At 45.6% G+C, this 27,264-nt stretch overlaps 1 protein-coding gene across 2 annotated transcripts in view; it reads right to left on the reverse strand.

The window, feature by feature from the left end:
* The window catches only part of LOC126353181 (uncharacterized), a 46,440-nt gene extending 19,639 nt beyond the window's left edge, over nucleotides 1-26,801 (reverse strand). Inside the window, exons 1-3 of one of the 2 annotated variants that reach the window (XM_050002745.1) lie at nucleotides 26,211-26,581; nucleotides 22,328-22,456; nucleotides 7,038-7,093 (exon numbers count right to left, since the gene is read on the reverse strand). In XM_050002745.1, the coding sequence (XP_049858702.1) occupies nucleotides 7,038-7,093; nucleotides 22,328-22,456; nucleotides 26,211-26,438 (413 nt within the window). In that variant the 5' untranslated portion in view covers nucleotides 26,439-26,581. Of the gene's footprint in view, nucleotides 1-7,037; nucleotides 7,094-22,327; nucleotides 22,457-26,210 lie in introns of both variants that reach the window. The other variant, XM_050002746.1, reaches the window with a different exon arrangement.
* Between the last annotated feature and the right edge of the window lie 463 nt (nucleotides 26,802-27,264).

Consider the following 27,264-nt stretch of genomic DNA (forward strand, 5'->3'; position numbering starts at 1 on the left):
GTTAAAGCAAGATTTCAAGATGATTTTTTGCTACCCAGATGACCTAAAAAACATTTTTAGTAACAAGTTTGTTTTAAGAAGATACATCAAGTAATGGACATCATTTAAAATTATGAGTCTGACAGTCAGTCTGCCATATTCTTATATATTTTGTACATGAGTAAGTTTTTCTCACAAGCAATCAGCAATTTTCTTTACTATTACTATGATTTACTGTTATTCAAACTTATTTGATGCAACATAACAGCTGTGAAATATTCTGCAAACTGTCACTGACTTGAAAGGACAAATGATAACTGCAATAATGTAGTTTTATGCTGATGTTTCAAAGAAACCCCAACATATTTTTAACTGCACTTGATATACGGAGGAGCAATTAATCCTACCACATTAAACTTTCACTACTCCTAAAGAGAGCAACACAAAGTCATCTAAATACACTATGTGATCAAAAGTACCCAGACACTGGCTGAAAATGACAAGTTTGTGGTGCCCTCCACCGATAATGCTGGAATTCAATATGGTGTTGGCCCACCCTTAGCCTTGATGACAACATCCACTCCAGTAGGCATACATTCAATCATGTGCTGGAAGGTTTCTTAGAAGAATGGGCTACCATTCCCCAAGAGTGCTGCATGAGGAGAGGTATCGATGTTGGTCAGTGAGGCCTGGCACAAAGTCGGCATTCCAAAACACCCCAAAGGTGTTCTATAGGATTCAGGTCAGGATTCTGTGCAGGACAGTCCATTACAGGGATGTTATGTAACCACTCCATCATTATGAACAGTTGCTTTATTGTGTTCAAAGATGCAATCACCATCCCCAAATTGGTCTTCAACAGTGGGGAGCAAGGTGCTTAAAACATCAATGTAGGCCTGTACTGTGATAGTTCCACACAAAACAAGGGGTGCAGGCCCTCTCCATGAAAAAAACAATCATAACATTACTGCCTCCGAATTTTACTGTTGGCACTACACATGCTAGCAGATCTTCACCGGGCATTTGCCATACCCACCCCCTGCACATTTGCCATACCCATCACCCTGCCATCTGATCGCTGCAGTGTGTACCGTGATTTGTCACTCCACACAACATTTCTCCACTGTTCAATCGTCCAATGTTAATGCTCCTTACACCAAGCGAGACTGTTTGGCATTTACCGGTGCGATGTGTGGCTTATGAGCAGCCATCTACCGTGAAATTCTAGTTTTCTCACCTCCTGCCCAACTGTCATAGTACTTGCAGAGGATCCTGATGCAGCTTGGAATTCATGTGTGTGAATCTGGATAGATGTCTGCCTATTACACATTATGAACCTCTTCAACTGTTGGCAGACTGTTAGTCAACAGATGAGGTCGGCCTGTATGCTTTTGTGCTGTGCATGTGTCTTTACGTTTCCACTTCACTATCACATCTGAAACAGTGGACCTAGGGATGTTTGGGAGTGTGGAAATTTCATGTACAGATGTATGACCTAAGCGACACCCAAACACCTGACCATGTTTGAATTCCATGAGTTACGTGGAGCACCCCACTCTGCTCTCACAGTTTCTATGACTACTGAGGTCACTGACATGGAGTACCTGGCCGTAAGTGGCAGCACAATGCACCTAATAGGAAAAACTTATGTTTGTTAGGGTGTCCAGATACATTTGATAACACAGTGTAGCCGACATCCGAAAGCCACGTGCCAGTGAAGATTGCCACGAAAGATGGAAATCAGAATCAAACCATGTAATGATATAATGAAAAATAAATTTGACATTGTAAATTACAGAAGGTGACTGCTTCCTATATATTAGTGAGGTTACAGGGACTCTCATTCAGTTATCACCTCTTAATTGTGAGTGACAAAAATATAATCTGTTACCGCCCTGCCACAAGATGAAACATGTGGAGATCTTAAAATACACTCCTGGAAATGGAAAAAAAGAACACATTGACACCGTTGTGTCATACCCACCATACTTGCTCCGGACACTGCGAGAGGGCTGTACAAGCAATGATCACACGCACGGCACAGCGGACACACCAGGAACCGCAGTGTTGGCCGTCGAATGGTGTTTGCTGCGCAGCATTTGTGCACCGCCGCCGTCAGTGTCAGCCAGTTTGCCGTGGCATACGGAGCTCCATCGCAGTCTTTAACACTGGTAGCATGCCGCGACAGCGTGGACGTGAACCGTATGTGCAGTTGACGGACTTTGAGCGAGGGCGTATAGTGGGCATGCGGGAGGCCGGGTGGACGTACCGCTGAATTGCTCAACACGTGGGGCGTGAGGTCTCCACAGTACATCGATGTTGTCGCCAGTGGTCGGCGGAAGGTGCACGTTCCTGTCAACCTGGGACCGGACTGCAGCGACACACAGATGCAAGCCAAGACCGTAGGATCCTACGCAGTGGCGTAGGGGACCGCACCGCCACTTCCCAGCAAATTAGGGACACTGTTGCTTCTGGGGCATCGGCGAGTACCATTCGCAACCGTCTCCATGTAGCTGGGCTACGGTCCCGCACACCGTTAGGCCGTCTTCCGCTCACGCCCCAACATCGTGCAGCCCGCCTCCAGTGGTGTCGCGACAGGCGTGAATGGAGGGACGAATGGAGACGTGTCGTCTTCAGCGATGAGAGTCGCTTCTGCCTTGGTGCCAATGATGGTCGTATGCGTGTTTGGCGCCGTGCAGGTGAGCGCCACAATCAGGACTGCATACGACCGAGGCACACAGGGCCAACACCCGGCGTCATGGTGTGGGGAGCGATCTCCTACATTGGCCGTACACCTCTGGTGATCGTCGAGTGGACACTGAATAGTGCACGGTACATCCAAACTGTCATCGAACCCATCGTTCTACCATTCCTAGACTGGCAAGGGAACTTGCTGTTGCAACAGGACAATGCACGTCCGCATGTATCCCGTGCCACCCAACGTGCTCTAGAAGGTTTAAGTCAACTACCCTGGCCAGCTAGATCTCCGGATCTTGTCCCCCATTGAGCAGGTTTGGGACTGGATGAAGCGTCGCCTCACGCGGTCTGCACGTCCAGCACGAACCCTGGTCCAACTGAGGCGCCAGGTGGAAATGGCATGGCAAGCCGTTTCACAGGACTACATCCAGCATCTCTACGATCGTCTCCATGGGAGAATAGCAGCCTGCATTGCTGCGAAAGGTGGATATACCCTGTACTAGTGCCAACATTGTGCATGCTCTGTTGCCTGTGGTTCTGTCAGTGTGATCATGTGATGTATCTGACCCCAGGAATGTGTCAATAAAGTTTCCCCTTCCTGGGACAATGAATTCACGGTGTTCTTATTTCAATTTCCAGGAGTGTACTATTATGAAATTCTTAATTTTGCATAAAAATTAAGATTGGAAATATTTGACAGTCAACATATAAATGGAACTGCCGAAAAGCAGTTTTATATCTCACAATATGGATTTTAATGTACAGACAAATAAATTGAAGTAATATAAGTAGCTCTACACTTCTGCTGTTGTTGTTGTTGTTGTTGTTGTCTTCAGTCCTGAGACTGGTCTGATGCAGCTCTCCATGCTACTCTATACTGTGCAAGCTGCTTCATCTCCCAGTACCTACTGCAACCTACATCCTTCTGAATCTGCTTAGTGTACTCATCTCTCAGTCTCCCTCTACGATTTTTACCCTCCACGCTGCCCTCCAATGCTAAATTTGTGATCCCTTGATGCCTCAAAACATGTCCTACCAACCCATCCCTTCTTCTAGTCAAGTTGTGCCACAAATTCCTCTTTTCCCCAATTTTATTTAATACCTCGTCATTAGTTATGTGATGTACCCATCTACTCTTCAGCATTCTTCTGTAGCACCACATTTCAAAAGCTTCGATTCTCTTCTTGTCCAAACTAGTTATCGTCCATGTTTCACTTCCATACATGGCTACACTCCAAACAAATACTTTCAGAAACGACTTCCTGATACATAAATCTATATTCGATGTTAACAAATTTCTCTTCTTCAGAAACGCTTTCCTTGCCATTGCCAGTCTACATTTTATATCCTCTCTACTTCGACCATCATCAGTTATTTTACTTCCTAAATAGCAAAACTCCTTTACTACTTTAAGTGTCTCATTTCCTAATCTAATTCCCTCAGCATCACCCGATTTAATTTGACTACATTCCATTATCCTCGTTTTGCTTTTGTTAATGTTCATCTTATATCCTCCTTTCATGACACTGTCCATTCCGTTCAACTGCTCTTCCAAGTCCTTTGCCGTCTCTGACAGAATTACAATGTCATTGGCGAACCTCAAAGTTTTTACTTCGTCTCCATGAATTTTAATACCTACTCCAAATTTTTCTTTTGTTTCCTTTACTGCTTGCTCAATATACAGATTGAATATCATTGGGAACAGGCTACAACCCTGTCTCACTCCCTTCCCAACAACTGCTTCCCTTTCATGTCCCTCGACTCTTATAACTGCCATCTGGTTTCTGTACAAATTGTAAATAGCCTTTCACTCCCTGTATTTTACCCCTGCCACCTTTAGAATTTGAAAGAGAGTATTCCAGTCAACATTGTCAAAAGCTTTCTCTAAGTCTACAAATGCTAGAAACGTAGGTTTGCCTTTTCTTAATCTTTCTTCTAAGATAAGTCGTATGGTCAGTATTGCCTCACGTGTTCCAGTATTTCTACGGAATCCAAACTGATCCTCCCCGAAGTCTGCATCTACCAGTTTCTCCATTCGTCTGTAAAGAATTCGAGTTAGTATTTTGCAGCCGTGGCTTATTAAACTGATAATTCGGTAATTTTCACATCTGTCAGCACCTGCTTTCTTTGGGATTGGAATTATTATATTCTTCTTGAAGTCTGAGGGTATTTCGCCTGTCTCATACATCTTGCTCACCAGCTGGTAGAGTTTTCTCACGACTGGTTGTCCCAAGGCCGTCAGTAGTTCTAATGGAATGTTGTCTACTCCGGGGGCCTTGTTTCGACTCAGGTCTTTCAGTGCTCTGTCAAACTCTTCACGCAGTATCGTATCTCCCATTTCGTCTTCATCTACATCCTCTTCCATTTCCATAATATTGTCCTCAAGTACATCGCCCTTGTATAAACCTTCTATATACTCCTTCCACCTTTCTGCCTTCCCTTCTTTGCTTAGAACTGGGCTGCCATCTGAGCTCTTGATATTCATACACGTGGTTCTCTTCTCTCCAAAGGTCTCTTTAATTTTCCTGTAGGCAGTATCTATCTTACCCATAGTGAGATAAGCTTCTACATCCTTACATTTGTCCTCTAGCCATCCCTGTTTAGCCATTTTGCACTTCCTGTCGATCTCATTTTTGAGACGTTTGTATTCCTTTTTGCCTGCTTCATTTACTGCATTTTTATATTTTCTCCTTTCATCAATTAAATTCAATATGTCTTCTGTTACCCAAGGATTTCTAGCAGCCCTCGTCTTTGTACCTACTTTATCCTCTGCTGCCTTCACTACTACATCCCTCAGAGCTACCCATTCTTCTACTGTATTTCTTTCCCCTATTCCTGTCAATTGTTCCCTTATGCTCTCCCTGAAACTCTGTACAACCTCTGGTTCTTTCAGTTTATCCAGGTCCCATCTCCTTAATTTCCCACATTTTTGCAGTTTCTTCAGTTTTAATCTACAGGTCATAACCAATAGATTGTGGTCAGAGTCCACATCTGCCCCTGGAAATGTCTTACAACTTAAAACCTGGTTCCTAAATCTCTGTCTTACCATTATATAATCTATCTGATACCTTTTAGTATCTCCAGGGTTCTTCCACGTATACAACCTTCTTTCATGATTCTTAAACCAAGTGTTAGCTATGATTAAGTTGTGCTCTGTGCAAAATTCTACTAGGCGGCTTCCTCTTTCATTTCTTAGCCCCAATCCATATTCACCTACTATGTTTCCTTCTCTCCCTTTTCCTACACTCGAATTCCAGTCACCCATTACTATTAAATTTTCGTCTCCCTTCACTATCTGAATAATTTCTTTTATTTCATCGTACATTTCTTCAATTTCTTCATCATCTGCAGAGCTAGTTGGCATATAAACTTGTACTACTGTAGTAGGTGTGGGCTTCGTATCTATCTTGGCCACAATAATGCGTTCACTATGCTGTTTGTAGTAGCTTACCCGCATTCCTATTTTCCTATTCATTATTAAACCTACTCCTGCATTACCCCTATTTGATTTTGTGTTTATAACCCTGTAGTCACCTGACCAGAAGTCTTGTTCCTCCTGCCACCGAACTTCACATATCCCACTATATCTAACTTTAACCTATCCATTTCCCTTTTTAAATTTTCTAACCTACCTGCCCGATTAAGGGATCTGACATTCCACGCTCCGATCCGTATAACCCCAGTTTTCTTTCTCCTGATAACGACATCCTCCTGAGTAGTCCCCACCCGGAGATCCGAATGGGGGACTATTTTACCTCCGGAATATTTTACCCAAGAGGATGACATCATCATTTAATCATACAGTAAAGCTGTTTGTCCTCGGGAAAAATTACGACTGTAGTTTCCCCTTGCTTTCAGCCGTTCGCAGTACCAGCACAGCAAGGCCGTTTTGGTTAATGTTGCAAGGCCAGATCAGTGAATCATCCAGACTGTTGCCCCTGCAACTACTGAAAAGGCTGCTGCCCCTCTTCAGGAACCACACATTTGTCTGGCCTCTCAACACATACCCCTCCGTTGTGGTTGCACCTACGGTACGGCCATCTGTATCGCTGAGGCACGCAAGCCTCCCCACCAACGGCAAGGTCCATGGTTCATGGGGGGGACACTTCTGCTGACAGTATTTAAACATACAATGTGTGGGGTCTAAGTAGGTAGACTTGTTAAGTTACTTCAAGCTATGAAATCTGGATATAAAGAAGCTGCACATATGTCATTATGTAAAATGATTAACTGAAACAAATTCATTGGAAACCATAACTGCAGTAGCAGATGAAAAATTTAAACTTTCTGCACCACCTTTTACACAGACCAGATTTTAAACATATCACTCCTTCATACAGAAAAATAAGATATATACTTACAATGTAGGCAGGTCTCTGTCATACTCCAGGTGTTTATCCATGCAATAATGCTGTGCCTACAACAAATAGAATTCTTGTTATGCTATGCAATTAAAAATAAGATTGTCATAAGTTTGTAAAGTGTGCACATTACCACGAAGTTATAGGAAGTATGATGAAGTACACAGATGGAAAGCTGAGTTGTGACTGATGATTGTGTGTTTAAAGATAGTAAACACACTAGGCATCAGTCCCTTGCTTCACTGGAAATTCACATAATGCAAAACAAGAGAACTGTCTGCTCAGGAGTCTGACCTCACCACAGTTGAAAATTTGGGTAGATTGTCAGACGATCAGAAGTGAGGAAACCCAAGCAGCTAAAATTGTAGCCAGCCACTGAAGGATACACCAAGAATGGTCATGATCAGTACATTTGAACTGTTGTGAGGAAATGGAAACTGTATGGAACCAGATAGCTTTGGATTAAGTTGTTCAATAAATAAAATATGTACATAAAAATTTAAAATGCATGACAAGGTAGAAAGAAAGTAGCTTCAATCCACTTGGGACATACACTGTAGCAGTGGAAGAAAGTAGCTTGAAGCCACTTGGGGCAAACACTGTAGCAAGGTGTACTCCCCACATCGAACCTTGACACCTAATGTTTAGATGCATCACATTTTGTTACAATAACTGCTTACCCCTCAGGAAATGCACTAGTATTAGCTGCCTTATCACCCTCAAGTATCTTGGGGCAGGAAGGTAGACAGGTTCATGACTTGTATCAGTCAGCAGACAACACTGAGAATATGGGTATCATGAGGTATGCACAGCTGTATTGGGAGGAGCCCTCTTGATGTAAAATAAGCCCATGGGTAAGTCTGGTATGGCTGATACATAGTCAGCACAGCATCATTCCAAGATGATTGGGTAGAAGTACACCACATCTTGGTGGTCCCTTTGATTGCCCTCAACTAATCGCAGGTTGTGGTGGTTGGCCATTTCACATCCCACGTTTTCAAAACTGGGTGCCAATGTTGCAATCTAAGGTCTGTGCCTAGTATTCTGAGTCTCAAGTTTGTCTCCTGTGGTTGCTTCTTTAGTTAATTTGAAAGGTAAGTTCATTTCCTGGACTGCCTACAAGGTTCCATGTCCAGACAAATGTTACAGCAATTTACAGCTGTGGAGGTCAAATAAAAGATCTTTGGCATTAGAGAACAAAATGCTTTTGGGGTACTACTCAGATATGCCTTTTGAGCAGCTCGAAGGTTGGGCTGCAAAACCAGGTAGTCCCTTGTGAGAGTTTTAATGTATTGTAGAGTCTGTGGTATGACAACCAACTCTGCAGCATATACACTGCATGCACTCAGCACAGAATACCTCTCATGCCCTCTTGTTTCAGCAAAAGCATAATCAACCCTGTCATTTGCTTTCAGTGTAGATGCTTGTTGAATTGGGGTAGTCGTGGAGAAACAAATGGAGTAAGTGTCCAAGAACAGATTGTCACTATTTTCCTTAAGGGCATGGAAGAGGTCCACCTGAATCTTAGTACAGGGTACACATAACAAAAGGTGCCAAAAGGAAACTCTCGCTACACAGCCAAGAAGGGGTTGTTTGAGGTCTTTGCACAGTCTCCCATACCCCAGACTCAGCAATTCGTAAACAGTGACATCAGTTGTAAAACAGGATAAATTAACAGACGGATAGGCGCCAGACAGATTGTAACCATATATTTGTCAAGAGTTGCTGGCACATGACCCTCTGTGGTGGGATACCAGCTTCCTTCACAAGACTACCTGTGAGGCTCATAGAAGCCTCCAGCTGCTAATCACACATCACATCAATAGTGGGCAAGGTCTAAAAAGCACAGTACAGCTGCTAACCCATAGGAAACATGTCATTAGTCCATGTGGTATAAAATAAAAGCTTTGTAGAACTACTGAAGAACTGTGCAGCCTACACCCCATGAGGTACTGCTAAGAAAACTGAGGGTTTAAAGTTTCCTCATAGAAGTTGACTTGAGTGGGCTTACATGTAGTAACCATGTTAACTTTTGCCAAAAGATCTAAAACATTTGAAAGTTTCAAGAACTTCACGTAACTTGTTACCAGTATGGAGTTGCAGGCACAGACACACAGTCCTAAGTTGACAAATGTGCAGGACAAATTTCTGTGGAAGAAAACCAATATCCACTATTCACGACGTAATAACATACTATAGCATACTTTCTATATGGCACTCTACAGTTGGAACTCTTCAGTGCATAAGTAAGTAAGGCTCTAATACAGGCACAGTTCATCCACATACATTAACGTTGAAAATGTGTGTCTCACTGCAGTCCTGATACCATTGATTGCGATGGCAATGAGTGTCACACTCAAACGATCTCCAAGGAACCCCCAATTTCTTTTACAGTTTGGTTGCTGAGGGTTGAATCTATCCAGACCCAGAACAATCAAAGGGATAGGAAATTCTGGATAAAAATGAGTAAGCAGACCCAAAAGCTCGACTCATGCAGTGTAGACAGGATGTGGCACTGCCAGGTGGTATTTCTCAACTTTTTCAGATCACAAAACATAGTTATCAGGTGTTGTTGTTGTTGTTGTTGGGATGTTTAAGGGGGACTAAACAGCTAAGGTCATCAGTCCCCCATTCCAAAAACAGGCGAGACAAAATTTCCGGAACAAGTAAAACCCCAAGAAGGGAGGAGACGCCCCTCCCCCCAGTCACTGAAAGAACACCAATGTGGCAGCGAACACTAGAGACAAAAAGAGTACAGACGAACACTGGACAGAAAGCAACGGAAGAAAAGAAGAGGGCTGGAGACTGGTTGACTGACCATGGGAACAAAAATTGGGAAAGAGTCAACCATCCGAATACACACATTAAAATCTGCAACCAATGAGACACTCGAGGACAAGATACACAGAAAGGGAAAGGGACAGGTCCCCCCTAAATGGAACCATAAAAAGGACTACCACGGATAAAATTTAAAACATCGTCAGCCATGGAGGCATCGTCGCATAAAACCAAAGGCAACGTGCCCGGGAGATTAAAAGTCTGCAGGAGGGTGCGCAGGCGGGGACACTCCAACAAAATGTGGGCGACTGTCAACCGGGACCCACACTGACACGGGGGGATCCTCCTGACGCAAAAGATGTCCGTGCATCAGGTAGGTATGGCCGATGCGGAGCCGACACAGGATGACAGAGTCCCTGCGAGAAGCCCGCAGGGAGGACTGCCACACATCGGTCGTCTCCTTGACAGCCCACAGTTTATTCGGAGAAGTCAGGCTACGCCACTCGTCACGCCACATCTGAAGCACCTTACGGCGCAACGCCAGCTGCAAATCACGAGCCGGGAGGCCGATCGCCAAAGTGGGGGCGTCGACCGCCCCTTTGGCCAGCCTGTCGACACGTTCATTCCCCGGGATGCCAACGTGACCTGGCGTCCAAACAAAGACCACCGAACGACCAGAGCGGGTAATGGCAAAAACAGACTCCTGAATAAAGGATACCAGAGGAGAAGAGGTATAGCAGCGGTCGATAGCCTGGAGGCTGCTCAGGGAGTCACTGCAGATGACGATGGACGTACCTGAGCAGGAACGCATATGCTCAAGAGCGCGCAATATGGCCACCAGCTCTGCAGTAAAAATACTGCAGCCAGCCGGCAAGGAGCGCTGTTCAACATGGGCAGCGTGAGCAAAAGCGTAGGCAGGACGACCATCCACCAGGGAACCATCAGTGTAGACAGGCTCACAGCCTGAAAATGAGGCGACGAGCGCAAGAAAACGCTGACGGAGGGCCACATGCGGAACCGAGTCCTTGGGTTCCCGTGCCAAGTCCAGGCGGACGGACGGACGGGTCATACACCAGGGAGGCGTGGGTGCACAGGCCCGGAAGGGCGGCGGAAGAGGGAACGACCCCAGTTCAGACAGCAGGGACTGGACGCAGACAGCAATGGAAAGCCCAGACCTAGGTCACCGGTCGAGCAGAGGGAGGACCCTGGCAGGGAAAAGCAGGCGATGGCCCGGTGAGCAATGCACGTGGACAGCATAGTCGGTGGCGGCGAATCCGCAGCGGGGGAACCCCGGCCTCCACCAGCAGACTATCCACGGGCTCGTACGGAAAGCGCCAGTTGCAAGCCGAACCGCACAGTGGTGTATGGGGTCCAACAGCGTCAACACTGAGGGTGATGCAGACCCATAGGCCAGGCTCCCATAATCAAGCCTGAACTGCACAAGGGCTCTGCACAATCTCAACAGCGTGCTGCGATCTGCACCCCAAGACGCATGGCTCAGGCAGCGGAGGGCGTTGAGGTGCCGCCAGCACTTTTGCTTCAGCTGAGTACTATGAGGAACCCATGTGAGCCGGGCATCAAATACGAGTCCTAAGAAGCGGCTAGTGTCCACCACTTCAAGTAGGTGACCGTCGAGGTAAAGTTCCGGATGAGGGTGGACCGTCCGACGCCTGCGGAAGTGCATAACTCGAGTCTTGGCCGCAGAGAACTGAAATCCATGAGTCAGAGCCCATGATGCCGCCTTGCAAATGGCTGCTTGCAGCCTGCGTTCGGCGACTCCTGTAGTCGTTGAGCTGAATGAGATGCAGAAGTCGTCGGCATACAAAGAAGGAGACATCGATGACCCCACGGCTGCAGCCAGACCATTAATGGCCACTAGAATTAAGGAAACGCTCAACACCGAACCCTGCGGGACCCCATTTTCCTGTATTTAAGATGAACTAGAGGCGGCACCGACTTGCACCCGGAAAGAGCGGCGCAATAAAAAGTTTTGAAGGAAAGCTGGGAGCTGACCACGAAAACCCCACTCGCGCAACGTACCAAGGATGTGATGCCTCCATGTTGTGTCATATGCCTTCCGCAGATCAAAAAATACAGCAACGAGATGCTGACGACGGGAAAAGGCCGTACGGATAGCAGATTCCAGGTGCACCAAATTGTCCGCAGCAGACCGGCCCTGACGGAAGCCACCCTGGGATGGAGCGAGGAGACCGCGCGACTCAAGGACCCAACACAAACGCCGCCCCACCATACGTTTGAGCAATTTGCACAAAATGTTGGTGAGGGTAATGGGACGATAGCTGTCCACCACGAGAGGGTCCGCACCGGACTTCAAGATGGGGACGATAACACCCTCTTGCCATTGCGACGGGAACACGCCCTCGCTCCAAATGCGGTTAAAGATAGTGAGGATGTGTCTCTGGCAGTCCCCGAAAAGATGCTTCAGCATCTGCGCGTGGATGCAGTCCGGTCCTGGCGCTGTATCAGGGCAATCGGCGAGGGCAGCGAGGAATTCCCTCTCGCTGAAAGGAGCATTGTATTTTTCAGAACGACGTGTGTGGAATGATAACGGCGTCCGCTCGGCGCGCTCCTTTAGAGAGCTAAAGGCAGGAGGGTAAGTTGCAGTCGCAGAACTCTTAGCAAAGTGCGTGGCAAGGTGGTCAGCAATGGTGGCAGCGTCAGTGCAGACAGCGCCGTCCAGGGAGATTCCAAGGACACCCATAGGGGTCTGGTATCCATAAATCCGCCGGATGCGGGACCACACGAGCGACGGGGAGACACGGGAGCCCAAGGATGAAATGTACCTCTTCCAGCACTCCTGCTTACGCCGTGCAATAAAACGACGGGCCAAGGCACGGAGCTTCTTAAAGGCGATGAGGGTCTCCAGAGACGGGTGCCGCTTATGACGCTGGAGAGCCCACCTACGGTCGCGAATAGCCTCAGCAATCTCCGGCGACCACCAGCCGACTGTGTTCCTCCGAGGGAGTCCAGAAGAGCGGGGGATGGCAGTCTTGGGCGCAGAAATAATTGACGAGGTCAAGACATGGACCACCTCGTCAATGTCACCCTGTGGGGGAGAAGCAATGGTGGCAGCGGAAGTAAAAGCCGGCCAGTCAGCCCTGTTGAGAGCCCAGCGGGGCAGGCGCCCAGAAGAATGACACTGGGGCAGTGACAAATAGATGGGAAAATGGTCACTACCACACAGGTCAGGATGCACTCTCCAGTGAAGGGATGGGACAAGTCCGGGGCTGCAAAGAGAGAGATCGATGGCCGAGAACGAGCCATGGGCCACACTGAAATGCATGGGAGCACCGGTGTTCAAGAGGCTAAGGTCGAGCTGAGCCAACACATGCTCCACAGCGCGACCGCAGTCATCGGAGACAGTCCCACCCCATAGAGGGTTGTGGGCATTGAAATCTCCCAGAAGCAGCAATGGCGGCGGGAGTTGAGCCAGCAGCGCAGCCAAGACATGTCGGGGGAGCTGCCCATACGGAGGAACGTAAACAGAGCAAACAGTAATAGCCGGCGAGAGCTCAATCCTGACAGCGACTGCCTCTAAAGGCGTCAGAAGGGGTACTGGCGAGCTACAGACAGAGTGGTGAACAAAGAGGCAAACTCCACCTGAAGCTCGTTGACAGTCAACGCGGTTCTTATAGTATCCCCGATAACTGCGAAGGGCAGGGGTCCGCATTGCTGGAAACCAAGTTTCCTGAATAGCAATGCAGAGAACAGGGGAAACACTCAGAAGCATCCGGAGCTCAGGCAGGTGACGGAAAGAACCGCCGCAATTCCACTGGAGAATGGAAGCAGGAAGGGACTGGGAGGGCGTGAAGGCGACTAAGAGGCAGATGGTGCTGCAGAGTCAACAGCCGCCACTGGGCGAGAGTCAGCTGTGTCCATAGGAGAGGCCCCCGAGGGTTCCGTGAGGGCGAGATCCGTGGCAGAGGCGAGGATCTCCACCGCATCCCAGAGCCAGAACTATTGACAGCAGGCGGTACTGAAACTGCCGGAGCCTCCTCCTTCTTGGACACGTTCCGTTCTTTCTTCTCGCGTCTGTCCTTTGGCTTAGAGGGCTGGGAGAGTTTCTCTGAAGGAGCGCCGGAGGCTGACGACGATGCAGAAGCCCTACGACCAGCTGGTGGAGGAACCTTCAGCCACTGGCTGACATCCGGCGGGGTAGCAGAAGAAACGGAAGAAGGGAGGGCCCCGAGGGACCCCTTCCGCGAGAGAGGAGCCGGCAGAGACGACGCCGGCGGAGAAGGAGGGGGAGGGATTGAGCCCCCTGGTTTTGGAGCAGAAGTCACTCCCAAAGCATGTGCGGGGGGAGTGACAGAAGGGGGTTTGCCCCCAACTGCTAAGGGGGCAACAGAGGAACGCTTGCCCCCAGACACGAGGGGGGCAGACAGAGATGTACAGCCCTGAGGGCCCACTGAAGGCGGCACAGAGGAGGCGACAACTGCCGCCCGCGAGGCGACGATAACGTGGCTGCAGCATAAGAAGTTTGAAGAGGGACAGGATGCAACCTTTCAAATTTCAGTTTTGCCTCGCGATAAGTAAGCCGGTCCAGGGTCTTAAATTCCATAATCTTCCGCTCCTTATGAAGAACGGGGCAGTCCGGCGAGCATGGAGAGTGGTGTTCCCCACAGTTGACAGACAGGCGTAGGCGCACATGGAGAATCGGGATGAGAGGGGTGTCCGCAATCTCGGCATGTGGCGCTGGATGGGCAACGGGAGGACACATGCCCAAACTTCCAGCACTGGAAGCACCGCATCGGGGGAGGGACGTATGGCTTGACGTCACAACGGTAAACCATTACCTTGACCTTCTCAGGCAATACAGCACCCTCGAAGGCCAAGATAAAGGCACCGGTGGCTACCCTGTTGGTCTTGGGTCCTCTGTGCACACGACGGACAAAATGCACACCATGTCGTTCCAAATCAGCTCTCAGCTCGTCATCTGACTGTAACAAGAGGTCGCGATGGTAAATAATCCCCTGGACCATATTTAAGCTACTGTGGGGAGTGACAGTAACAGGGACATCTCCCAGCTTATCACACAAGAGCAACGCCCGTGACTGGGCTGGGGAGGATGTCTTGAGGATGATGGACCCATTCCTCATTTTAGACAACCCCGCCACTTCCCCAAACTTATCCTCCAGGTGATCCACACAAAACATAGGCTTTGTCGAAAGAAAGGAGTCACCATCAGTCCTGCTGCAGACAAGGTATTGTGGTACATAAGGCTCCTGCTTGGCACTAGATCTGCGTCCCTCCCATGGCGCAGCCAATGAGGGGAACGACTGAGGATCATATTGTGCAGCATCAAATTCAATTTTGCCTCGCTTAGAGACGCTGGTGGCAGTGCGACCACCAGCTTGGTGAGATTTATTGCGCTTCATTGCGCCACATCCGCCCAGATGCCACCTACTCCGAACGAGGGCTCTCCCCAAGGGCGCCACCCAGCCAAAGCAACGGGTACCTGGCCGATATCCCATTGCCCGGAGTCCCCGTGCCCCAGACAAGATGGGCACATACTCCTTGGCATGCATGGGGAGGAAACAGCTCTGGCATCTGTAGTGCGATCCCTGCGTGGTCAGGGGGCTACCACCAAGAGGGTACATGACGACCCCACCACAACGGACTGGCTACCGTGCTGGATTTTAGGTGTTGAAAGGGTCCACAGTTGTCGTAGGCGCTAAGAAGGGGATTGCGCACAAGACAAGGAGGCAACCCAGAAGACATGGGGTGTAAATCCCTCCACACGACAATAGATAGCATGCAAGATGGAGGTGCAGATGGACCAACAGAAAAACACCACGTAAGGCGCCCTTCCCCAAATGGCACGCACTAACAACGGAAATTTTGAAAATGGCAGGTCAAACCCAAGTGGGGACCATCACATAAGGCCGAAACTTGGGAGACTCCTTTTAGTCGCTTCTTACGACAGGCAGGAATACCGCGGGCCTATTCTTACCCCCGAACCCGCAGGGGGCAGTTATCACGTGCTGGCAAAGCACAAAAACATTGCACACTGCAGATTCCAGGCGAGTCAACTGGTAATATGTGGCAGAAAAGACAGCCTGAAACCACTTCGAAATTGTGATAAACATCATCTGGCTTCCAGGCACCAACATAATCAGCAGTTGACCATTCTTTCAATTAATTAACACAGCTTGTATATTAAAGAGACTGGTTGATAATTAGTCAACTTTTGAGAGCTTCTCCCCAGTTTGAGGATAGGAATAATAATACCCTCCTGCCATTCAGAGGAAAACATCCCTTCCCACTAAACACAACAGAAAAATGTGAGGATGTGTGTTATGCTGCTGTAGCTGAAAGTGTAAGCATTTGATTGGGGATTTTTTTCAGGTCCAGGGGCTACGTCTCTAAACAATGTTGAACTGCTGTGAAACTCCCAATCACTAAATGGAACAAAGTACAATTCCAGGTTTGTGTATGGAAGGATAAGTAGTTTTGTTCCACTACACCTCGCCAAGCCAGGAAATCAGGATGACAGTTACTGCAAAAAATTCAACAATGGCCATGAGATCAGTGTAAGAGTCCACTGAGGGAGATCCAAGGAATCACTGTGTACGACGGGTGGCTGCAAATGTGGCCAGCTTTAGTCTACTTGAGATGGTTTTTTTGGGGTTTTAGGGCACAAAAAATCTAAGGTTATAAGCGTGCAGTATAGAACCATAGAATGCTGGGACTGCGAGTGTAAAAAACCATTTCGAGGTCCAATACAGAAAGGAAGAAAAAACAAATCTAAAATGTCGAGATGCTACAGAAGAGTGTCTAAAAGACATACACAAGACACCAGAGTCACCACGTAGAAATAAAATCTCTTGTCATATTACTGCTTTTTAGAAAACTTTAAACCCAAGCCACAGCTCTCACATCATCTGCTAAATTGTCCGCAAAACAGGCAGCAGCCCGACCCTGAGACATAAATGGCTAAAATAGGGGCAGTGGATCAGGAAACGTCTGACTTAATAGCTGGCTACAGAAAGGACAGCTGGGTGCAGGGTCACCACTCAACAAATGGCAGTGACTAAAGTGGCAGTGCCCTATTTGCAACCGAGCTAACATTACTTCCTCATGGCAAGACAGTCAGGACGAAGTCGACCAGGCTGTTGGGAGAGGTTTGACTTCCCGGAGTTTGTTCCCATGAAGGGAGCATCAATGGTCATGTCAAAGTTATGTGATACACCGATAGAGAAAACTATGAATATCTTGCGAGGGAACAGAGTAAGAGATGGGCCGACCGAGATGGACTGCTTCCTTGTCTGCAGCATTAGCAGCATCATGGCCAGGAACAAACACTAACATCCAGACTCTGGACGGCACTGAGGAAGTCAGAGCAGATCACACAGCAAGAGAGCTGGTGCCTCCAGACGTAGTGAACAGCCTGATAGAGGGCAAAAAGCTCTGCGGTAAAAATTGTGCGCTGGCTGTGAAGCTGGTATTGAAACTTACCATCCCAACGACAAAAGCACAGCCAACACCATGGGTGGCCTTGGAACCATCAGTGTACAAAAATAAGCTGTCGGCAAGTTGTGAGCAAAGTTCAAGAAATTTGCAGCGACAGTTCAGCTCGGGAGTTGAAGCCTTTGGGAACGAGCAGATGTCAAACAGAACACAAACCTGTGCTTGAAGTCAAGGTGGTGAAGGGCTCTCACCTATTCAGAAAGTGGCAGGAAGTAGGAACTGCAACTGCTGAAACAGATGACAAAAGTGGATACCAGAAGGCCGCAAAGAAGAAGTGTACATCTCGTATTGGCAGTCAAGACTGTAATCAAAAAAGGGTAAAAGGTTGAGTGGCCTGGCATGGAAGAAAGCCGACACGAATACCTACTGAGTAGGATGTTGCACTGGTATGACAGTGGTAGTTCACCAGCTTCTGCATAGAGACTCAACTGGGCTAATATGGAAGGCACCACTAGCAAAATGGATCCCCAAATGGTGGATTGTGTTTAGACGGCATAAGATGGATGGCCATGCAGAGGAGTAGATTATCCATACATAATGTAACTGGGAGCAGACAAGAGATCGATAGAGGTGAAGGAGGGCAGTCCTGTCAGCTCCTCAAGAGGTACCACTCAGTACAATTGAGGGACCGGGTGCAGCGTGCACCCAGGTAGGACATGTGGGGAGGCCAACTGAGTTTCCTATCGAACATAAGCCTTAAGAACTTCGTTGCACCCATGAACAGGAGAGCATTTTGGCCTAGTTGTAAGGATGGTGGAAGAAACGTCTTGTACTGCCAGAAGTTGACGCAAACTAATTTGGTAGCAGAAAAGAGGAAACCATTTGTGACACTCCATGAACAGAGATGGTCGAGACACTGTTCAAGACAGCGTTGCACGAGACGGGTCCGCTGGGAGCTGCAATAAATATCAAATTCGTCAACGAAAAGAGAGCCAGAAATGCCATTTGGAAGGCAGTCCATAATTGGGTTGATGGCTAAGGCGAATTAGACGACACTCAGTACGGAGCCCTGAGGCACCCAGTTCTCCTGTGAAAAGGTGTGGGATAATGAGGAACCCACACGTATCTGGAAAACTCAGTCTGTTCGAAATTCCCAGATGAAAGTGGGAAGACTACCGCAAAGGGCCCATGTGTGCATAGTACGTAGAATGCCTGTCCATCAACAGGTATCATAGGCTTTCCCCAAATCAAAGAACACGGCCACTGTTTGACACTTTTGCAGAAAATTGTTCATGATGAACGTTGACAGGGTGACGAGATGATCAACTGCTGAGCAGCACTTTCGGAACCCACACTGAGCATTAGTGAGAAGATGGTGTGGCTCCAGCCACCACACTAATCGACCATTGATAATGCATTCCATCACCTGACAAACACTGCTGGTAAAGGAAATTGGAGGATAGCTGGAAGGAAGAGATTAAATTTACCAGGCTTAGGTAGGGGAACAATAGTAGCTTCACATCCAAGTATGGGAAATACACCGTCAGTCCAAATACGATTGTAGGTATCGAGGAGTAAGCATTTTCCCCGCAACAGGAAGATTCTGCAGCATGAGGATGTGGATTGTATTGGGCCCAGGAGCAGAAAACCTGGATGCGGAGAGAGCACACTAACTCCCTCATAGTAAAAGGAGTATTGTAGCATTCTCGATTCAAAGAGATAAAAGAGATTGCACGAGCCTCCTCCACCTCTTTCCGAGAAAGGAAGGCAGGATGGTAGTGGGTTGAGCTGGAAACCTCCGCAAAGTACCAGCCCAAAGCATTGAAAACATCTACAGGGTCGACTATGATGTTTCCCGCCACAGTCAGACCAGGGATCGGGGAGTTGGCGGTAGTCCCACAAAGCCGGTGCAGGCCACCCCAAATGAGAGAGGATGAAGTAGAACTGTTGAATGAGCTGGTGAAGGAAACCCTGCATGCTTTCTTGCTTTCCTTGATAGTGCGATGGCACTGCGCATGTAGTTGCTTGTAGCGGACGCAGTTCGTTAATGTATGTGACAGTGAAAGACACAAAGTGCACATAGTCAGGCACGAATCACATTGCTGCACTCCACAGTCCACCAAGGGACAGAGACCTGACAGAGAGAAGTAATAATACGAAGGATAGACGATTCGGCAGCCGAGAGAATAACGTCCACGAGGTGCTCGACCTGATCATGACCTGCCAAGGAGGAATCGAGCTCCCAGTCAGCAAGAGAATTTCCAATGAGTTGGCCACTGTGGTGGAGTATCACTATACAGGCGAGTCACACAAGGGAAGTGGTCACTCGAGTAAGTATCGGAAAGAGCACACCACTCTAGACATCGAGTGAGCTGGGCAGAGCAGATCGAGAGGTCTAAGTGGGAATAAGTCTGCCAGTGTTAAGGTGCACAAGATTAAAATGAGTAAGAGCATCTGCCAAAAGATAACCTCTCAGGCAGGCAAGAGGCAAGCCCCAAAAAGGATGATTGGCATTGGTGTCACCAAGGAGCAGAAAGGGTGGAGGAAGCCGAGCAATGAGCTGCATTGGGTCCACCCTAATGACAGCAGAAGACAAAGGAATATAAATAGTGCATAGCGACAAGGTAAATTCAGGAAGGAAAACACGGGCAACAACTGCTTGCAGGTGGGTGTGCAAAGGGATAGGACAATGAAAAACATCTTGTAGAAGCAGTATGACCCACCAAGAGCAGGAATCCCTGCTATAAGGGGAAGGTCCATCCGTAGCGACATAAAATGGGACAGATCAAAATGGTCTTGAGGACGTAGCATGGTTTCTTGGAGACAGACTACAAGTGGACATTGCAATCGCAGGAGGAGCTGGAGGTCCACACTGTTAGACCTAAGGCCATGGATATTCCACTGTAAAAGGGCCATAAAATTTAGGAACACCGGAGAATGAATAAGAAACACTGAGACAGGGAGGGGCTAACACAGTGCTGTAGCTTCCAGATGAAGGGATATTCTGTTTATGGCTCACCAACAGTTTCTGGGCAACAGGAAAAGGTACCTTGTCCTTCACCCTTATCTCCTGAACAGCCTGCTCGTCTTGGTAGATGGGACAAGAACTAGAGGAAGCACCATGTTCTCCATTACAATTGACGCAGCAGGGGGGAAGGAGGTTGACAGGTGCCCTCATGTGCATCTCTGCTACAAGTGACACATTTGGCTGTGTTTTTACACGATGTGCTGGTATGACTGAACTGGTGGCACCTATAACACCTCAACGGATTGGGAATGTAAGGGTGCAAAGAGATGACTTCATAGCCTGCCTTTATCTTGGTAGGAAGCATTAACTGATCGAAAGTCAGTAACAATGTGCAAGTGGGCACCAAATCGACAGCTTCCTTCTTCATAACTCAAACAGCACTAATGCCCTGATCTGATAGATAATTTGTTATTTCATACTCCGTCAAACCATCCAACAGCCAGGTGTAGATAACACTGTGGGACGAGTTCAATGTCCTGTGAGCCTCCACTTTTATAGGATATTCATGGAGGATTTGGGCCTTTAGTAGTTTCTGGGCCTGTAGAGCACTATCAACTTCCAAAAGCAGAGTTAAATTGTGGAGACTAGAGCATGACTTCACGGGGCTGGAGATGCCATCCACACCTTTCTGTAGAACAAAGGGGTTAACAGTAGCAAAAGTCTGGTTTTCGTCTAAACTTAAGACTACGAGATATCAATGCACAATAGGAGGAGACATTTAGGCAGGAGCCTCATTCCACTTTCATTTATGTGAAACACTTTAAGAAAAAGAAGGAAAATCAATCATTGGGAAGGAGTCCCCCACAATTGCCAGCATCTCCGATGATACGCTCCTTCCAGCCAGCGACCCTCCCCACCTTAAGTAATTGTTCTTACCTTAGGTCACACCTCCCAAACGACAGACGGAGAGGACAATCAGCAGAGTAGGAAGATCTGGCAATCACCCCTCCCTGAGCCCGGACTGTACTAGGGGGTACGTGCAGGCCCTGCATGCCAACCCAGCATTGGGAATTATCTGTCACCCAGTCTCCTACTATGCATCAAACGCGTGGGTGGCCATCAGGCACACACAGGGAGGAAAAGATAAGAAGAAAAAGGAAGAAAGAAAAATGGGGGATAGAGCAATGTGAGGGCAGGCGACAGGGAAACCAATTGTATTGTAATTGTAAATAGTCTTCACGGGTTGGACTGAACCTAATGATACTTTATGTTGGCCATGTTTTTTGACATAAGGGAGTTGTGGGATATGACACCATGTACACGCAAATGGAGAACAGAATACTGGCAAATTTTTGTGTGTCTATAATATTCTTTTGAATGTGACAAACTGATTCTTAGTATAGTCCCATTATAGATTAGGGTGAAAGGGGACAGTTAGTTTCAAGTGTCAGCAAAGCTAATGTGTGAATATGAAATCTTAATTGTGGTGACGTACATGTTTGCAGCATTGTCCAAAGCCAAGGGTGCACTGAAAGGTAACTAACTGATTAGGAGTTTGCAGAGCAGTATTTAAAAATTCAGTTAATCACATTTTTGTGGTATATCTAACATACAATTTGGCAAAACTGACAGCTTCTGGTTGCATAACAATGTTTATATCTAGGTGACATGCTTTAGAGCCTCCATTTTTGTCCCCATATTTATGAAGATTAATTGAATATAGTAACCAACGATTTCAATTTTGTATCGTCTGCCTTCTTGCTACTGTCATTGAGATGATTGACACCATTGGCCTCACTGAATGTATTTCAGATCTAATAACACACAAAATCTTTCTTGCATTGCTTTTGGAATTTTGAATATTTTGGCCTACTACAAGAGTTTTGCTGACACACTGAAGAATTTTCCGAGACTGCTTACAGAGCATTTTTGAGTCTTTATTAGAGCTAGTCCTCTGCATTAAATGAAGGTCTCCTCTTAGGCCACTTATCTTCACTTTCACAAACGGGTTCATTTTGAGTCCTCCTGTCACTAACTACTATAAATTTCGAACAGGAACAGTAAAATCCTACCAATCTTAGTATTACCCAAACACTGGTACTGATATACTTACCACATATGCCTTTGGAATGTTTTCCTTTTCAATCAATGGTGGAGAGGTTGGATCTGGAATGTACCTGTCTTTAGGAGTGAAGCATGTATAGTTCACTGGAGAGTAATTCCAATCTACTGTCAGGTTTGTCTGTAGATAAATAAGAGGAGCTCATTAACATAAAATAAAACTACATGGACACAAGTTTAGTGCGCAACAATAAGTCAAAAAAGATGCAAAGACTAAGATTTAATATGTAATTAAGCAGTTCATTAGAGACAGATTAACACTAGAAGGATTGCACCTGTCATTTTGACAGGTGCTTGACTACCAGACAGTTTTTGTAAATGTTTTATTCTACATTTCCCATTTCTTTATGAGTTAATATTTGTGAGGTACATGTCTGCAAGGAATTAAGCATTTAGGGCCTTTCTGAGAAGTGGCACAATGAACTACTAGAAAGATCACCATCTATCATTTTGACTGGTACAGAAGCATGAAAAACAGCATTCGGACCTGTCCACAGACATTATTTGCCTTCCTGGTTGGTTTATGGCATTCAGCAGAAGTAATGAGGGAAAAAAGACAATCTAAAACTGATACCAGTATGTTAGTTCTTAATAACTGGTGATTTTTCAGTATTTATTTGGTCTTGGTTGTAGTAGGTGTTTTTAATTTGACAAACGATAAATGAACACAAGGCCTAAGAATTGGTACAGCACTGCTGGGACAATAAAGTACCTGTTACTAAGTGTCATGGCCTGTTTGATGATAAGCATGTACATGCAAGTATGCTGGACTTGCCCTATCGTGTCTATAAGGCAGTTTCCCACTGTAGTTCAATATTATTTGTATTACACATCATGGCACCAGGTAGAGAGGTAGTGTGTTTCAGCTCGATGAAAAAGTCATGTTTTACTTGATATAGTGTGTAAGTTAAACTAGGCAGTGCGTAACTGAATTCTGTGCAAATTTTGCGACAAATTGTGTCATTTTTGTTGTGCCGACGTGTCAGTTGTGCAGATAAAAACGATAAATAGGCATGTACAACTAACACGGTGGATGAAAATGCCTGTAGACTTGCTTCACGTCGAGATGCCCTGAAAGAAATGAACCTTGTGAAAGTTACTTCAGAGTTACAAGAGGATATTAAAGCATCAACATTAGGCTTTGGGAATATGTTTTGAGAAAAAGAACATTCACAAAGAAAATCAAAGACTATGAAAGCAACTTTCCCCCGGGAGGGGGGAATTAGACATTCCTTGTACACTTGAGTAAAGTCCAAAATAATTTTGTGCATGCTGGCAAAACAACACTATCACATGGCACAGGGGAATTCCATGAAAATAAATTTAAAATGGTGGTAGAGACATGGCTGAAAGAGACAGCATTCTAACTAATACATAATGAAAAAATATGCTCTTTTATCATAAACGTGATTGTGAACTAACAAAATTGTAACTTATGATATACAACAAAATTTGTCTGTGCAACTGATTTAGAAAAAAAAAATTATGGATGTGTACAAGACATGCAATATTTATTTAATATCTTTATATGCTAACCTTTTATATAATCACTTTTATAATGATGTAGAATTATGTAACAAATGATGCCTTATATAACAAAATTTGTCTAAAGGCAAATAATTCTGATTCAATTCAATACAGAATGGCGCCATCCCTAGTCTAAGTATTTTACAAAGTGAGGTATCAAAGTACAATGCTCGATTTGTGACACCGTAAGCAGGAAGCTTCATTCAAAATTTCCAGCAAAAACTGAACATAGCTGATCTGTTGCATGTGTCTACACAGTTTGCCTTTGTCTGCTTGTAGCTTTTGAAAACCAATTACTTCACAAGAAAAATTGTTTTGTCCAACCTCAGTTGTCACTTTGAGAAAAGTAGTAAATGGCAGACCAAGTTTTCTTTTATTTTACTTTTTAATTTAATACTTTGATTCTATGTATCTTTAAATTGGAGGAGACAAAACTTTTCAATCTTTGTTCAATTTCTATGTTTATTACAGGAAAGAATAGTGATAAAAAACCAGGAGTCAGTTATTTCAGAAACCAGATCTTTTGAGTGGTTTTTAACATTCAGGTTAAACTGACATTAAAAAAACAAAAATAATTGAGAACCGGTTGTTCCAGCAATTTCTGTCACCCCTATTCAGCCGACCATTTGTCGACAAGGAAGGAAATGCTCATGTGATGCATTCTGTTACTCACCAATTTTAGTTGGTTCATTATGTTGTTTCTAATATGGGGTTACATTCCATGTGAAAATATCACTGTAGATGAGCAACTGTTTTCATTCCAGCCTAGTTGCTCTTTAATTCAGTGTATGAACAATAAAACAGACCAGTTTGGATAAAGTTTTGCCTTGCAGTAGGTATGAATTCTAGGTGCCTGCGAATCCTGGCAAATATGAGCAACACTGCAAAGGTGTTCTTTATACAGCCCTTTGTTTCCACACAAAGAAATATCACATGTAGTCTTTTTCACAACCAAATACGTTTCAGAAAGTGACACTTATGGGCACAAGCATTGTAGGCACAGTGAAGAAAACTTGAAAACCCTCAGTCAGCAAAATCTGCTGTAGCATCTTTACACCCAACTATACATTAAAATTCAGGTGACATGACTAACATGGTGTCAGCGGAAAGAGAACAAAAGAGGAGGGTAAAGTCATAGACCAAGAGATTAATACACTAAGCAGATTCAGAAGGATGTAGGTTGCAGTGGAGATGAAGCTTGCACAGGATAGAGTAGCATGGAGAGCTGCATCAAACCAGTCACTGGACTGTGGGTCAGATCATCATCTCTGAATTATCGTCAGATACAGAAGTAACATCAAGTGTATCCCAGGGAAGTGTGTTGGGACCCTTGCTATTCACTCTATATATAAATTACATTGCACACAATATTAATAGTAAAACAGTAGCTTTTTGCAGGTGATGCAGCTGACTATAATGAAGTACTATCTGAAAGAAACTGCATAAATATTCAGTAAGATCTTCATAAGATTTCAACATGACGCGGAGATCGACAACTTTACCTAATAGTTTAGCAATGCAAAAATTTGAACTTCACAAAACGAAACAATGTAGTATCCTATGACTAAAAAGTTAGTGCGTCGCTGTTGGAATCGGCGAACCCGTACAAACACTTGGATGTAACACTTCGCAGGGATATCAAATGGAATGATCGCGTAGTTACAGTTGTGGGTAAAGCAGGTGATAGACTTCGCTTTATTGGCAGAATATTGGCACAGTGCAAATACTTTACAAAGGAGATTGTTTAAAAACTGTTCGTGCGATCTGTTCTACAAAACTGCTTCGGTGTGTGGGATCCGTAGAAGAAAGGAATAACGGGGGATATTGAACGTATACAGAGAAGGGCAGCACTAATGGTACAGATTCATTTAATCTGTGGGAGAGAATTACAGAGACACTTAGGAACTGAACTCGAAAATTCTCAAAGACAGACGTAAACTATCACGAGAAAGTCTATCAAAGTTTCAAAAACCGGCTTTAAAGTATTATTTTGTGAATACGCTACAACCTTTATCACTCACATAGGGATCACGAGGATAAGATTAAGATAATTGCTGCACGCACACAGGCATTCAAACGAATCTTTCTTCTCCCGCTCCATACGTCAATGGTACAATAAGAAACCCTAATAACTGGTACGATGGCACATAGGACCTACTCTCTGCCACGCACCTCATCGTGGTTTGCCGACTATAGATGCAGAAGTTGTCCTTTCTAGATCCAGTAATAATCAGGACTAGGTGGTACTAATGGATTTATCTTCCAAGTTGCACTCAACAATTTAGGAACACCAATACAATGGCAACAGACGACAACGAGCTGTTAACCAGAATTAACAATATATTTACCTCTGCATCATCACAGAACCTCGAAGCAACGCCCATTTTAACTCCATGTTTAGCATCCTTTAAATTATGATTCACATCATGAGCAGCTTCCGTAGTTCTTTCAGGCAGCCACCGTCCCGTCCAAGTTTCTGGTTTCGAGGTTGTCATGCTATCGCATGGTTTAATAGCCATTATTACTAAAAATGCTGATATAAAAAAACACAATTCGGTTCCATGGCCGACGACCATTTTTTCTGTCTTACGCACGTCTGAAAAAGTTATATACAAAAAAAAAAAATGCTCTTCCGCAGTTCTTAATTATGAAGCTATCCTCCCAACTGTCACTTCTGAATGTGTCGAAAGCAGACGCTCCAAACTGCGCACGCATCTGGGCAAAGATTATCGCATCAACACTACCTGAGATGTTCCACTTATGCAAGTGACTGAAGTACGTCCACAGATTAACATAAAAGTCGATTCACACGTAACGTCTCCATCACGTTACGGAACGTCAATTGCAACAAGATCGTCCGAGCATTCAACGTAACGTCCTGTGAAGTCACAGAAGATTCTCACCAGTGTAGCTTTATTTATTTGCAGTTTGTGTGACGACTGACGAAGGAACTACGGGAAGCTCGAAGATACCTAAATTCAATTTTGTTGGGAACATTCATATTTTACTCTTTGATGTGTTATAAGTATGGTAGTTTATGTTTTCTCCTTGATCTTCGTTGTGTACATCGTTGAATAAATAGTCTCCAAAAATGTGTGTTCCTGGCAGTACGGTGTATTGCGTATTTGATTAAAAGGTCAACTTTATAATGTCACAGAGGACTAATTAGAGTCAATATCTAATAAGTTATGGGCCCAGGAAAGTTTAGTGAAATTTCCACTTTCCATACCAAAGAAGTAAACTGACAAATCAAGGTTACATAATTTTCGCGTGTGTTCTGTTTAACTTTGAAAAGTTGACCGGTATGACAAACTACAACGACTAGAAATGTACCTCAAACATGAGGGTCTATGGGACACAATTGCTGACACTGACGAAGAATGTACAGGAAGCATTATCAAA

The sequence above is a fragment of the Schistocerca gregaria genome, chromosome 1, assembly GCF_023897955.1.
Source record: "Schistocerca gregaria isolate iqSchGreg1 chromosome 1, iqSchGreg1.2, whole genome shotgun sequence".
Taxonomy (NCBI): Eukaryota; Metazoa; Arthropoda; class Insecta; order Orthoptera; family Acrididae; genus Schistocerca; species Schistocerca gregaria.